Source organism: Neolamprologus brichardi, chromosome 4, assembly GCF_056152115.1.
Source record: "Neolamprologus brichardi isolate AB-2024 chromosome 4, ASM5615211v1, whole genome shotgun sequence".
NCBI lineage: Eukaryota > Metazoa > Chordata > Actinopteri > Cichliformes > Cichlidae > Neolamprologus > Neolamprologus brichardi.
The window spans coordinates 6,608,866-6,622,288 of NC_142107.1; the positions used below are offsets into that span (position 1 = coordinate 6,608,866).

Sequence of the window (13,423 nt, forward strand, 5' to 3'; positions counted from 1 at the left end):
GACTGAATTTCATGATCACAAATATGAAGCTTAATACATCTGATTTTCTGCCAATATCCTAAAACATTCTGCATTTTCCCCAGGTGCATATTTCCTTATCGAATACTAACTCTGTGTTTGGTATAACACTTTTAAGACTGTGTGTGTGTGTGTGTGTGTGTGTGTGTGTGTGTGTGTGTGCCCTTGGGCATTTGCTTCTGTGAATTTTCAGCAAAGCAGAGCAAGTCCAAACCAAACAGTGGGAGAAACAGCAGTGGAAGTAGATTCTCAAGGGACAAGTAAACAGACAGAGAGAAAAGATGGTGAGATTAAAATATGGTTAGATAGATCGAGAGAGGCTGTATGTGGAGAGTGCGGAGACGGAGGGGTCAGTGAGAAGATGATGGCTTATGACAAGAAGAAAATCAAAAGAAGATATTTATTGTAGCTGATAAAAATCCCAGAAGTAGAAGAAAGCAAATAAAAGAGAGGAAATGAAAAAAGAAGATGTGAGATATTTAAGAGGGTCTCTGTGGTTAAAAGAAAGTACAGCCAAAGATAGTTTAGCACTGATTTATGAGTGAAATCTTTACATCTAAGTAGAAACTTTTTTGCGATTAGGAAAATACAGGTCAATAAATCTTTCTCCAAATGTGCCCCAAAGTTAATATTTCCAAAAACCATTTGCTTTGTATGAACTACAGTATTTTATTAACCAGTAGTTTCCCTCAGTCTGATTTTCACCATGTCGTTTCCATCCGAAAGCATGAGCATAAAAGAGTCCAGATTCTGGGATTGTGATGTCCCCTTGAGGATTTTTCATGAAAGAACACCTGAATTGAACCTGAATTAAGCTGGGAAATCCAATGATTAATACTCAGAGGGCGTCTTCTAAAAAAGGATTAGCATTTGAGAAATTCTGTAATACGGTGTGGAACCCTGTAATTAAACGGAATTTCAATGTATTTTGTTTGAAAATAGAATGTAATTATACTTACAGGTAGGTACACTGGAATACGTGAGTAACAAGTCAGACTTTTACCTGGAAACAAAGAAATAATTCAACTGCAAGTCAGTTTAATTAAGGTGTAAGTAATCTTATGTAATGCATGACTAATCTGTAAATAAATGTAAGTTGTGCATATGTAATTTTAAGTACTGTTTAATTTATTTGTAATTTAGCAGAAAAACAAGCCACATGCCTGTATCCTACATCATCCATCCATCCATTCGCTTCCGCTTATCCTTTTTAGGGTCGCGGGGGGTGCTGGAGCCTATACCAGCTGTCATAGGGCAAGAGGCGGGGTACACCCTAGACAGGTCGCCAGTCTGTCGCAGGGCCAACACACAGGGACAGACAACCATTCACGCTCACATTCACTCGCACATTCACACCTAGTTGCAATTTGGATTATCCAATTAACCTAACCCCACAAGCTGCATGTCTTTGGACGGTGGGAGGAAGCCGGAGTACCCGAAGGGAACCCACGCAAACACGGGGAGAACATGCAAACTCCACACAGAAAGACCCCGGCCTGATGGTGGAATTGAACTCAGGACCTTCTTGCTGTGCAGCAACAGTGCTAACCACCGTGCCACCGTGCTGCCCTTTTCACATCTTCATCTTTATTTCATTTTCATTATGCTGATGTGAATGGTGGATGTTTTATTATTTAGCTTACCTTTTATTGTAACAAATTAATGCGATCAGGACTGTTCTCTCCTACCATGTTACACGACAAAAACAGTACTGTCAAAATTTGCAGGCCTATGTCACCACATAGCTATGTCTATGGAACCAATTTTGTTTCTTTCACAATCATTGTTCAAACATAACTTTCAAACGGAGTGACTCCTTTTCTGTAAAATCCCTGGAAGTCAGCCAAGGTTAAACTACTCCGAAAGTGCCAAAACAGCACGATGACAGGACGGGGCTGCTCGTGCTCAGTTGTGAGGACAGTGTTTATCATGTACATATCACGTAATTTGCTTAAATCCCTCCACGAAACAGACTCCCAGAGCTCTGCAGGCCTATCCAAATGTCTTCTTGCACATTCAAATCCTCTGTTATGTGTCAGAAATGCAAAACAGACCGAGGTTTTAAGCACGGCCTCCCTGTCTGTTGTTCTTCTAATATTCTTCTCTGATGCTTTTGTTCCTTTTTCTCCTTGCACTCATTTTCTCAGCTGGTGCTTTCAGTTGCCTGCTGCACCATGCGGTTCAAACTCAGACACAATGCTGCTGTTTCTCTTAGAAACCAACACCTCTTAAATAAAGAAATGATTTCTTCTGTTAGCCTTGCCGTGTTTGCCGTTCAACCCCAACATGACACTGCAAAGGCGGGATTATTTAGACCTGAATCACAACTAATGCACAAAATCCGTGCTCGCTTTGCTCATTTGTGCAGCTGCATCTACATATTGCTTCCAAATAAAAAGATATGAATGACATATGCATAAAACAAACATCATTTTAGCTCTTATAAGCACACAGACACATAATATGCTGTCTGTCATGGGTAACCCTTGCTGGGATTTTGCGTTCTGCAGCCAGTCAGAAGAAGGCCTGTCATGCTGTCATTTTACAGTAAGTGAATGTGATCTCACCGGTAATGAATTTTAAATCTCAGCTTGGGCTCGTAATGTCAGCAGAGCCAGCCGAACTGGTCTGCGGGCCAAGAGCCAGCGTAGCAGCAACAGATATAGCCAAGACAAAGCAAAGCAAAAGCAGTTTCTATGGCAACAGAGCAAGCTGTTGTCTGCCGTTCATTAGGATGGAGGCCCACCCAGCCCCCCCCAATAAATAAATAAATGATAAAGAAATAATAATAAAATAAAGTAATAAACCAAATGGTATAGTAATAATAAAGTAAATGGCTCAAGTGTCTAAAGAATGGTGCCAGATTTTATTTGTTTGTTTCCAGAAGCTCACTAGAATTCCTCATGGTGCCAGATCATAAAGCATCAGAAGAAGAACCTTAATCTGCTGATATCTGTTTTCCTTGCTTTTGCTTTTACTTGTTTACTTGGTTATTTCCATCTTTAAAAAAATCTTATTGTTATTCATCTGAAAGGGTACCAATCCAGCCGCTACCTGATGTAAACTCAGAGTTACTCACTATGGACTGCCCGGTGATATTTGTTTTGAGTTAATTTAGAATAAAGTCAACCTGTTAGTCTGCAGCATCTTATTTTAAAATGATCTGTGGCGTATAAGTCAAAACGAGGCTCAAAAGAGGACGATGACGCTCCTGTTGTTGTATTCTATATTCCGCCCTCTGGGTGTCGCTGCTGATCTGCTGTTTGCCTCGCAAGTGGAGCTGTCCTGGGTGCCGAAACGTCCCCACAAACGGAAACCTGCTGCTGGGGTATTATGAGTATTTCTGAACACTGACTCCGAGTTGAAATGATTTGTGTTGCAGATTTTCCAGCTTTCATGGACGTTCTCAGCATTCTCAGGCTGAAGTTTTCCCTCTGCTCTGCTGCTGCAGCTTTGGATTCAGTCTATGAGTAAAGAACAACAACAACAACAATCTTTATTTATAGAGCACATTTAAAAACCAGCGAGCACTTCTCTATCTGCTCTAAACCAACAACAACTCCAAAGGTATTTCCACGTTGCCAGCCTGCACGACGGACACATTATTCTTCTCCATAATGGCCATCGTAAAGGTATTTTATAGAACACAGCAGCTCGTGTTCTTTTCTGAAAGGACACTTCCACGGTGTTTTATTCCCTTACAGCACACTGCGTCTTGTCTTTCCCGAAAGGCCACTCGTCATGGCATTATGCTTTGAAAGAGCACCTAAATATACACTTCAGTGTATTAGAGTATTTTTTCTCCTAACAGAAGAGCGCCTATACAAAACCTCCAGCTCACCCTAATTACGCCAACAACTCAGAGAACCGCATTACATTTTCTGTACACCAGAGCGTTTCATCATGTTTTCTAGTTTTCCTTCACTTTAAGGACCCTTCTGAGGGCAATCGATTTCAAAGTGCATGTAGAGGCGCTCCATCCGGATTTATCCACAACTGAGAAAAACATTACAGGACTGTGACGTGTTTTCTCCTTTTTGTTGGGCAATTTAAGCATCAGTCAGGTTCACTTTAAGTATTGCAGATTTTTTTTTGAGGGGGGGGGGGGGTGATTTGAAAAAATATATTACTATAATATTCACATTTTTAGAAATTATGCATTTACCTTTATCCGCCCATTCATTTCCAAGAACGGTGTCAACTTTTGTATATCAGGCTGGATCATTAGATGGCGCTATCAGTAACGCATCCCCAGCTAAAGAGCCAATCGTGTAATAGGAACAGAGTCAGTGCTCCATCCACTCAGAGTAATTCAATGAACTCAGCAGTCCTGGGTTATTGCGCTTAATGCCGCGTGGATTTTCAGGACAATTAACCAGCACCGGAGCTACGATCATAACTTCTTAAAAGACACAGTCACGGCTTACATCGGTCTCGGTTCGCTCCTCAGAAGGACCATCTACCCCGCTGTCTGCACGACTCACCGTCAGGATTTCCGCTGAACTTGTTCCCAGCGAACCGGGAAGGCTGGGAAGTTGCGTTGTCTTGGTCGCACTTCCCGTCGTTGTCCAGGACCCCGGCTGAAAGTTATGCCTTTGACGCCGCTCGGCACGCACACTCGCATGATGTTAAACAGAGCCGACGCTTTCTGTGAGTGTGGAAAATGATCGCAGCCAGCAGCGAGCTTTCCATTATGCTGAGGAGATGTCTTCTCACTTTCAAACCGTTCAGGTAAGAACACATTAGTTTGGCTTTTCCACGGCTTAAAGCACTAGCCTGCTGACTTTAGAAACGGTAACGCGAGAGTGCATTTCCTCTCCTTTTTGATTTTTAATATGACTTTATTTTATTATTCTTGCCGCAACGTCGTAAAAAATAAATGGGATTCAAGAGAAATATAGCAAAACCACTGCAAATTGATCGTTTAGTGTTTCCCAGACTGTGACCGATTAGTGTTTCTTGCTTTATTCCCCACAGTAGAGCAAGTTTTAAAAGTTCAGAGCTTGTCGATTAATTGGAGTAAAGAAGCGGCCGCTGTGCCACAATTAAGATTTGCTTATTCAGCTAAAGCTTCTCCACACAAGCAGCTTGGAGAAGCAGTGGAAGCAAAGCAAGCAGACAGAAACTCATTAAAACTTCAGAGTTTGACAACACGGGCTGAACGCAAGCTCGTGAACTAAACAGCCCCGCGTAATTAGCAACCTTGACCCCGCGCAATTATCTCACATGCGGCTCTATCACACACACTGAGGCTGTAGTTGAGCGGCTGCAGTCAGCTTTCAGCCTTGCCTTAAAAAAAACAAAAGGTGTGTATGATAGAAGTGCAGGACGATCCGACCTGCACTTCTCAGCACGGCTCCTGGCGCGTTCAGAGGAGCCTGTCTTAAGTCAATCGCTCCAAAGCGTTTGTTTTTTAAGCTTTAGAAATGTCGTGCTTCTCTCTCACATGCAGCCATTTACCTGTAACAGAATGATTTTGTTTTGGATTTCGGCTCGCTGAGCGCAGTGTGATGCAGCAAACCCATACATGACATGGTTCATTTGAAATGACACAAGAGTACACAGTGACCCCCCCCCCCCCCCCCCAAAAAAAAAAAAAAATGGTTTTGGCTTGACTGAGACAGAATGAATTTTGAAAAATAGGTCCAAAATGTCATGAAGTATTCAGTGTCCTAAGTTTGAACTGAACTCTGCTGCACTTCCTCTGTGACATTACTCCACCTGTCCTTTGTCTTCTGCTTCTTTCTGTCTCCTGAGCTCTATCCTTGGCTTTTGATCTTATGTCACAAATTGCCCTTTTGTCTGTCTTCCTCTCCTACAGGATCTTTGTGGTGGGGATCGGCTTCTTCAGCCTGTGCTTTCTAATGACTTCTCTTGGGGGCCAGTTCTCGGCCAAGCGACCCGGAGATTCCCCCTTCACCATGCGAGCTGAAGGTAAGCCTGCGGTTATACATCAGTGCCGCTCGGCAGCCTGTGACTTCAGTGGCTGTGCCCTGCACTTGTAATGAACAGGCTGGAAACATGCTGAGAGCTTCATGGGGCTTCCTTGATTACTGCCAGTGAACTGACAGACCTGCTCACTTTGCTCATCAGGAGTGCGTCAGGGGGTACCGTCGCCTGGAGAGGCTCCTCTCATCTACACGCCATCTTTTTTTTTTTCTCGTCTGCTTTCATGTCATGACCCTCTTCTGACCCAGAGGGACTCGATTTTAGTTGTAGCTGAAAATTGACTCATGGTTTTGTCCATCTTTATGCTGGTTATTTTACCCCGCGTGGGCAAATAGTGCAGGGCCACACGGTGTGTCGTGCAGAGGAAGTAATCTACAAGTCGGTCAGATCCCGCAAGAATAAGCACAGCATTTAAAAGTGAAGTAGAAAATAACTGAGGCTGTAATCATATTTACTGGTGATTTCAAAGATGGTTTGATCATTGGAGGGCTGGAAGATGCGTGTTTCAGGGTGACAGCTACAGTTTTCACAAGGTAATTTTAAAATACCAACAAAGGCTTTACTGTCACAGAGATCCCTCAAATGAATTCCACTCCAAAAGAAATCTGAACTATGCGCAGCCATCCCTCAGAGAAACCGGTTATCTTTCAGGGCACGTCCTCTGTGTTTGTGCTATGTGCCTCTGCATACAAACCACTACAGCACAAGCCATTTGGGAGAGTCATTGTTAGCTTTTTGGACTTTGTGTCTCTCACCTTTTTATCACCGCTTGGCACAATGTTGACACTGTGTGTCATCCTCTGTGACAGAGACCAGCTGGCATTAGAAGAAGCAATGCTCCCTATCCACTGCCACCCATCCAAGGACGCCAGTTGTTACCAGTTTGTGTTAGCAACACACCACACTGATGCCAATTCATTCCTATGTAAAGTAGACAACGGCATGAATTTAATCTCTGCTGAAGAATGCAGTTTGGCTCTGGGTCAGTGAGTAAAGGGCACACAGTTGTGTGGTTTTTGTCTGTGCAAGCTGTAAAGACTGAATTAGTACTAGAAACGTCTTGGTTATTAAAACTAATAATTCTCAGACCAGGAAAAAAAATCTGTGTAATTCTGTAGTGTAGATGGGAATGTTGTATCAGGTGTGATCATGGGTGATAATTTTAGGGATAGCACCCGTTTATGAAAGGGTATACAGAGAAGTGGTTCAAGGTGAGGAAGCCAGAAAAGAGGGAGTGTAAGACAGGAGAGCTGTCTGATTAATTAATCGCTCACAGGCTGCAGTCAAGGGAAGCCACGAGGCCTCCGGCTCATTAAACACTGCTAACCAGGTAGAGCCCAACCATGTAAAGGCTCATTCTCCATGTGCATTTGTGTGTTTATGCACACATGCCTGCTTGGGAGTGAGGATTAGTGGACCAGGAGTTAGCATAATAAATTAAGTTGGGATGAGTTACTCAGTGGAGCGGCACCTCGAAGGCGATTACTGTAGCTATCGCACCCATCGAGCCTTTGCACGGGATGCTCTGGAGAGCTGCAAGAGCAAAGGCTGGATGCATCGGACCTCACATTGTAGCTCTTTTCAATTTCTTTGTGATCATTTCGTAAAAAGAGTAGAAGCACCGTAACGCCCACAGTACTTTTGTATCGATGAAAATGGCCAGGCTGTGCTGACAGGAACCGCAGCTCTGTTTACTGCTCTTCTTGTGAATGACAATAACTGCCTGAAGAGCAAAAGGTGTGGAAAAAAAAATGTAATTACTGGGTTGCTACCTTCTGTTTCTCTCCCCTGCCTCTACATTTCTATCATTCTCTTGGCTCTTTTTTTTTTGTTTTGTTTTGTTTTTTTTGTAGCTCTGCCAGAGACGGAGAAATGCACTGGGATGCAAAGCTCCAACCAGATTTAAAGTGCATGCACTTCCTTCATTACTTCCCTTTGAAAATAGGGGAAACTAATGATGTGGAAAAAGTAAGGGGGAGAAGGGGGTGGTCAGAGGGAGACCATTTCTTCCAGAGTGGGGTGCATGAAAGGCGGAGGCGTTTGATCCTAGATATCTTAAAGGCTCCAGAGGCGTACCGTAGCTTTCTAATAAGCTCTTTGAAGACCACCTTCACAGTGTGTCCTTTTGCCACGGGGGTCTTGATGCAGTTGAGCCATAAAGAGAGAAATGGGCCTAGCGCGGTTTCAGGTTTTTACCCAGTTCAGAGCAAGACTAAATGGTTCGGATGCTAATGTGCTCTTCATTCTTACATGCAAGCTCCATTACCTGAGTTGTTTTTTTACTGCTTTTCCTGCACCCTGTGAATTTGAATTTAATGAATATTAATTAATGAGTGAATATTAAACAGTTTTGCAGAAATTGCTCCTAAAAGAATAATAAAGTCATACAAAAAGAAATAAGATAATAATGAATAACAATCAGCTGCTTACAAGCTGCTTTAGCCTCAAAAAGTGCTGAGTTACAGCAGGGCAGCAGGTGTGCGGGGAGTGTTGTTCGGCACCTTGTTTACTACCATCCTTTCACAGACACTGATGGAACTTTTTTATTTCATGGATCAGCGATCTTCACTACGTGATGGATGAAAATTAGCCTTTTCTGACATCGATCATAGCAAAGCAAGGGTGTGGCATCTGCACGTCTAGCAAAGCTGAAAATGCGAGTTTGTTTTTTTTGAAAAGTTTGATAATGTGCTTGAAATCGAAGCACTGTCCCTCCACCGTGTGTGTGCGTGCGTGTCTATTGGTACTATGAATAAAATAAACCCAAGTTTTCTACTGCTGGAACTTCACCAGCAATTGAGAATAAATGGGAAATGATTGTGCAGGTGACTGCCTGGATCTGTGCCTGACAAAGAAGAGGTGTGGATAAAAGATGACTGCTCATCGTTCACACTTTCGCCTGGTGAAGAGAAAAAAAAGCAGATTTTTATTTTTTGGCTTGGATTGTGAGGCGGATATGACAATGCAGACACTGATTGCTGTTTGTGACAGTTTGTGGCTAGATTCAACCGCTAACGTGCTTGATTGTTATTTACAGCTTTCTGGTGCTGAGCATCTTTTATTTAAAGAATTGTCATCAGGGTGTATTGTGGCTGATTTATTGCATGCTATTCCCCCCCCCCCCCCCCCCCTTGTTTTTTGGTATTACAATAGACAGATTTAGGCGGAAATAATACTCATGCAATGTTTTTGCTGTGAACTATAAAGAAAACTGTTATTTATTAGTTTTAAGTGGTTAAGTTGACTGGACTGTTGAATTTTGTGTGTACATGTCAGCTAATTAATTGTGACCTAGGGAACAATAAGTACAACACTTTTGATTACAACTTTCTGCAAATTAGTAGCAGTAAAATAATTGCTTCCATTGGATTGTGGCCACAGAATATATCTGTGCTTGTAAAGTCAAAATAGAGGAAAAAAAGAAGCAATGGATTTCACACAAGCAATATGCTCTTACACCATACTGAGCCCTATGCTAGATGAAATTATTATGGTAGGCTGGTTGATTTCAATGGCTTTTTTTGGGTGGAGAGGATACTGATCAAGTATTGTCACTTACGTGAGCTGCAAACTGGGTCAGGAAGTTCACTTTCTATTCTTGTTGTATCCCTTTGCTTCCATGTATTTTTTTGTGTGTGCAAAAACAGGAAATATGTTTATGCAGAATAGCAGGCAGTGAAAGCATGAAAGAGGATAAAAGTACTACACTTCCATCTTGGAAAATAAGTGGAGACGCTGTGCAGGCACACAGTATGTTTCTTAGTAAACTGAGCTTTAGAAATGTACGTTTCAGAAAGTGAATTTGGGAAATTCAAGTGTAATTGATTTTGTTTTTAATAGGAGGTCCATCTAGTCCAGGGGTGGGTGATTAATTTTCTCAAGGGCACTGGGACTGTTGTGGAGTTCTGCACCCTCTTGACGCAAAAATCCCAGTTTTTCATGTGGCCACTTGGGAAAATTAGTCATCCACTCCTAAAGTAGCAAAGTCCCAGTTTTTAAGGTCCCAGCTCACTACCATCATATGAGAACCTAAAACTGTTACCTTCCGCAACAGTCCCAGTTGTGAGCTGTGCAGACCTCCACAACAGTCCCAGTTTCTCCCCTTGACAAAAGCAGTTGCACACACCAGCTCCAGTTGGTATATTTTTAACCATTTTGAGAAGGTAATCATATGACGCTATCACAATACATTTTCCAAAATTAAAGGTAGTATCAGAACAACCTGATGCATTGCGGTGACTGCAGAATGATCCGCAACACATAACTGTAGAAAAACTGCAAGTGAAGAAAAAAAATTGCCCTAAGATACAGAATTTATTTGCTGGTTGGTCATGTTTTTGTTGTTGTAATTATTCACTTCGAATAATTTGGCAATTAGACTAATTATCTTAATTGCCCTAATTTATTTGATAAGGACCAATCTCGGAGTCATAATGTAGTGATGGGAAACATTTGTCACATGTGCTCCAGTGTATTGATATTTGTATCACGATTGGCTATCCCTACTCAACCGAACCATTTTAGAATGATATGACCTTACCACGGATCTTCTAATTTCCCTGCAGCAACTGAACACAGCCTGGCTGCTTATTATCCAATCTGGGAGCTATTAGAGAAGCTCAGTGTGTTCCCTTGTCTGGGAACAGGGTTTAAAAAACAGGGTGGAGTGAAAGCGAAGAGGTGTTGTACACACTATACAGGTTACCAGTTAATTTAACCTCCTAGGACCTGGCGTCCACATGTGTGGACATCACATTTTGGGTTATTTAGACTAAAATACTAAATTTTGCTCTACATGGGCCTGATATCCACTTACGAGGACATTATACTGCTTCTGTTCTATCAAAATTTTAAACGAATATCTTTATATGTGGCTCTGATTTTTCTTAAAAACAAAAATAAGGTAAAAAAAATCTGGTAATTCTTTGTTTTTACATTCATCGGGCCCCAATATGCCCAAATATCAAAGAGAAATTAAAAATGCATGTCATGGAAGAGTTTGGGTCTAGGAGGTTAATGTTCAAGAATTTGGACTGTGAGGAAACTAGAAGACTCCCACAGATTCCAACATGAATCCAGAAAGCTTTTAACTTCGATCCTTCAGGCCCTGAGGCACGAGTGCAAAACAATTCACCACCATGCAGCTTTCTTGTAATAATCCGTAATTTTTCTCCCCACAGACATAAACACATTTTTTTCCCCAAGGTCTTTGCCTAAGCACCTTCAATTTAAAACAATATACTGGATTAGAGCTTTTAAGGATCAACTTTAATTGGAGTAGAATTAGAAAAATTATTCAAAGAGCCGCTTGTGGAATGAACCTCTTTCCTTGGAAGTCCAAACATACCTGGAGACATGCTTACCAAATGGTTCATAGGCAGCAGGTTGTTACTAAAATGTCAGTTCATGCACAAAAGAGTGAGTTTGAGTGAAAGTTAAGAGTTGTTATTTAGATTTGGGTTCAGATGCCTTTCAGTACAATGCATAAACATTTGGTCATGTGTAAGGGAAACTAATATAGAAGAGATGGAAAAAGGCAGTTACCACAGTGCAAGCTCAAACCCCAGTGACTTCACTTATAGAAAATCAAAGTCTGAAGAAACAAAAAGAGGAAACTGGGGGTGGCCATGACCCAAAACAGCCAACAGATCCCAACCCATCTGCCGAACGTGGATAGGATCTAGCATGGATCTTAAATGGCTGCCAATGGCACTGGCACACTGCTGACACAAGCTTCAGGATCAATGCAGATCTGTGTACAGGAGGATTCTTTAAGCTTATCTTCAGAAAACTTGAAGAGTTGAAGAGAAAAAGAGTTGAAGGAGCAAATTTTATCACTCAGCGGGACAACAGCAATCCTAAACCAACAACCTACGCATCCAAAGAGCTTTACAGGATGTCTGACCGAGCCAGTCACCTTATCTGCTGGAGATTTGGGCAGTGAGACTTCACAGCAAGCAAAGCTGGAGCTTGCTCTGCTGAAGGTCTCAGAGATTATAGGGGGAGATACAAAGAGCTCCCAGACTTCATTGAATATACAGGATTTTCCACAAAATAGTAAAATTCTTTACAGCCACCAATAACCTTTAGATATATTGTGTTAAAAGGGCTATATCTCACACATAGTTCTTTCAATATTAATACAAACCGCTGAGAAGTCTCCACTTCTTTTTCAAAATGTGCTGAAGTGCAAGGAACAAAAAACTGTAAATATCTACAAGCTGTAAATTAGCAACCTATGTGCTGCTGCTCTGAATAAAAATCATATTAATCAAACATCCAATTAAAATATATTTTTACATTTGCAAATTGATAAAGGTGGAAATTCTGTGTTTCGCACCGTGCGGTGTAATCCAAAAATCATCATATGTATGACTAAATGTGTTTTATCTGCACACTGTGGATAGAAGATTAAGGTTTTAATTGAAGTTAGAGGGAGTCGTGTTTTTAAAAAATAGTGCAGGTTGTTTCCATTTTTCCAGGCTGTCGGGCATAATAAGAGGTTGGAGCTGCACGCAGGATAAGTGACAAAGGTTTTCTGCTCTAATAGCTTCTGGATCTGGCAGCTCCCTCACATGTGCCAAAAAGCAGAGAGCAACTCAATCTCAATCAGCCTTTTCTGTAATGAATATTTGAATCTGTAGCGTGAGGACGGGGGGAGGGTTAGCTGAGCATGTCTGAGTTCAGAGCAGGAGGGAATGTATGATTTTTATCCTGGTGACAGGTGAGGTGGAGAGGTTCAGCTCTAAGCTCCCTCACGGAGAAACCTTGCCAGCCAGAGTGGATAGCAGGGAAGATTGGATTTATTTATTTAGCTTTCTGTGGTGCTAATGGGGAAAAGGAATAAATTATTGAGTAAAAGTCAGACTTTAAACACTGCTGGAATTTCTATTCATTTACACTGAGAGTAGCCTAAGAACTTATTGTACAAAGTTCTCAGGCTACTCTTAAATTCATCTTAATTTCTTCTTCATGTTATCAAGTGGTAAATAATAATCTAAATATATCTAATAAATGACTACAAAGTTTGAACATATGAAGAAGTCAAAAATAATAAATGAATGCTTAAAATGTTTTCATTGGGGATAAAAATGAGTTGTAGTGCTATGCAAGTCTTGAGCCACCTCTCATTTCTTTATGTTTTGCAAGGAAATGGGAAATAGGTTCAATTATTTCCTACAGATGTGCAAACATATATGCAAATACATAATGTAAGGCAAAAGCAGAAGCAAAAGGAAATTTCCCACGTGTGGGACTAATAAAGGTTATCTTATTATATCTTTTTGAAATGCATTCAAAGCTTAGGGCGTCCGGGATCATTGTCATGCTGAAAAACAGAGCTGTTGCCAGTCAGAGGCTGTTCACACTGCATTTCATGGTGGATCAAAATATTTTCTGTGTTCATAATTTCATCAGTTTTAGTCCCAGTATTATTGATCCCCAACACCACTGGCTA

General features: G+C 41.4%; 1 protein-coding gene across 1 annotated transcript in view; it reads left to right on the forward strand.

Moving 5' to 3' along the window:
* Positions 1 to 4,285: 4,285 nt before the first annotated feature.
* mgat5b (alpha-1,6-mannosylglycoprotein 6-beta-N-acetylglucosaminyltransferase B) overlaps positions 4,286 to 13,423 on the forward strand; it is a 73,303-nt gene continuing 64,165 nt past the window's right edge. Inside the window, exons 1-2 of the mRNA XM_087839684.1 lie at positions 4,286 to 4,749; positions 5,840 to 5,952. Of these exons, the coding sequence (XP_087695810.1) occupies positions 4,682 to 4,749; positions 5,840 to 5,952 (181 nt within the window). The 5' untranslated portion in view covers positions 4,286 to 4,681. The remainder of the gene's footprint in view (positions 4,750 to 5,839; positions 5,953 to 13,423) is intronic.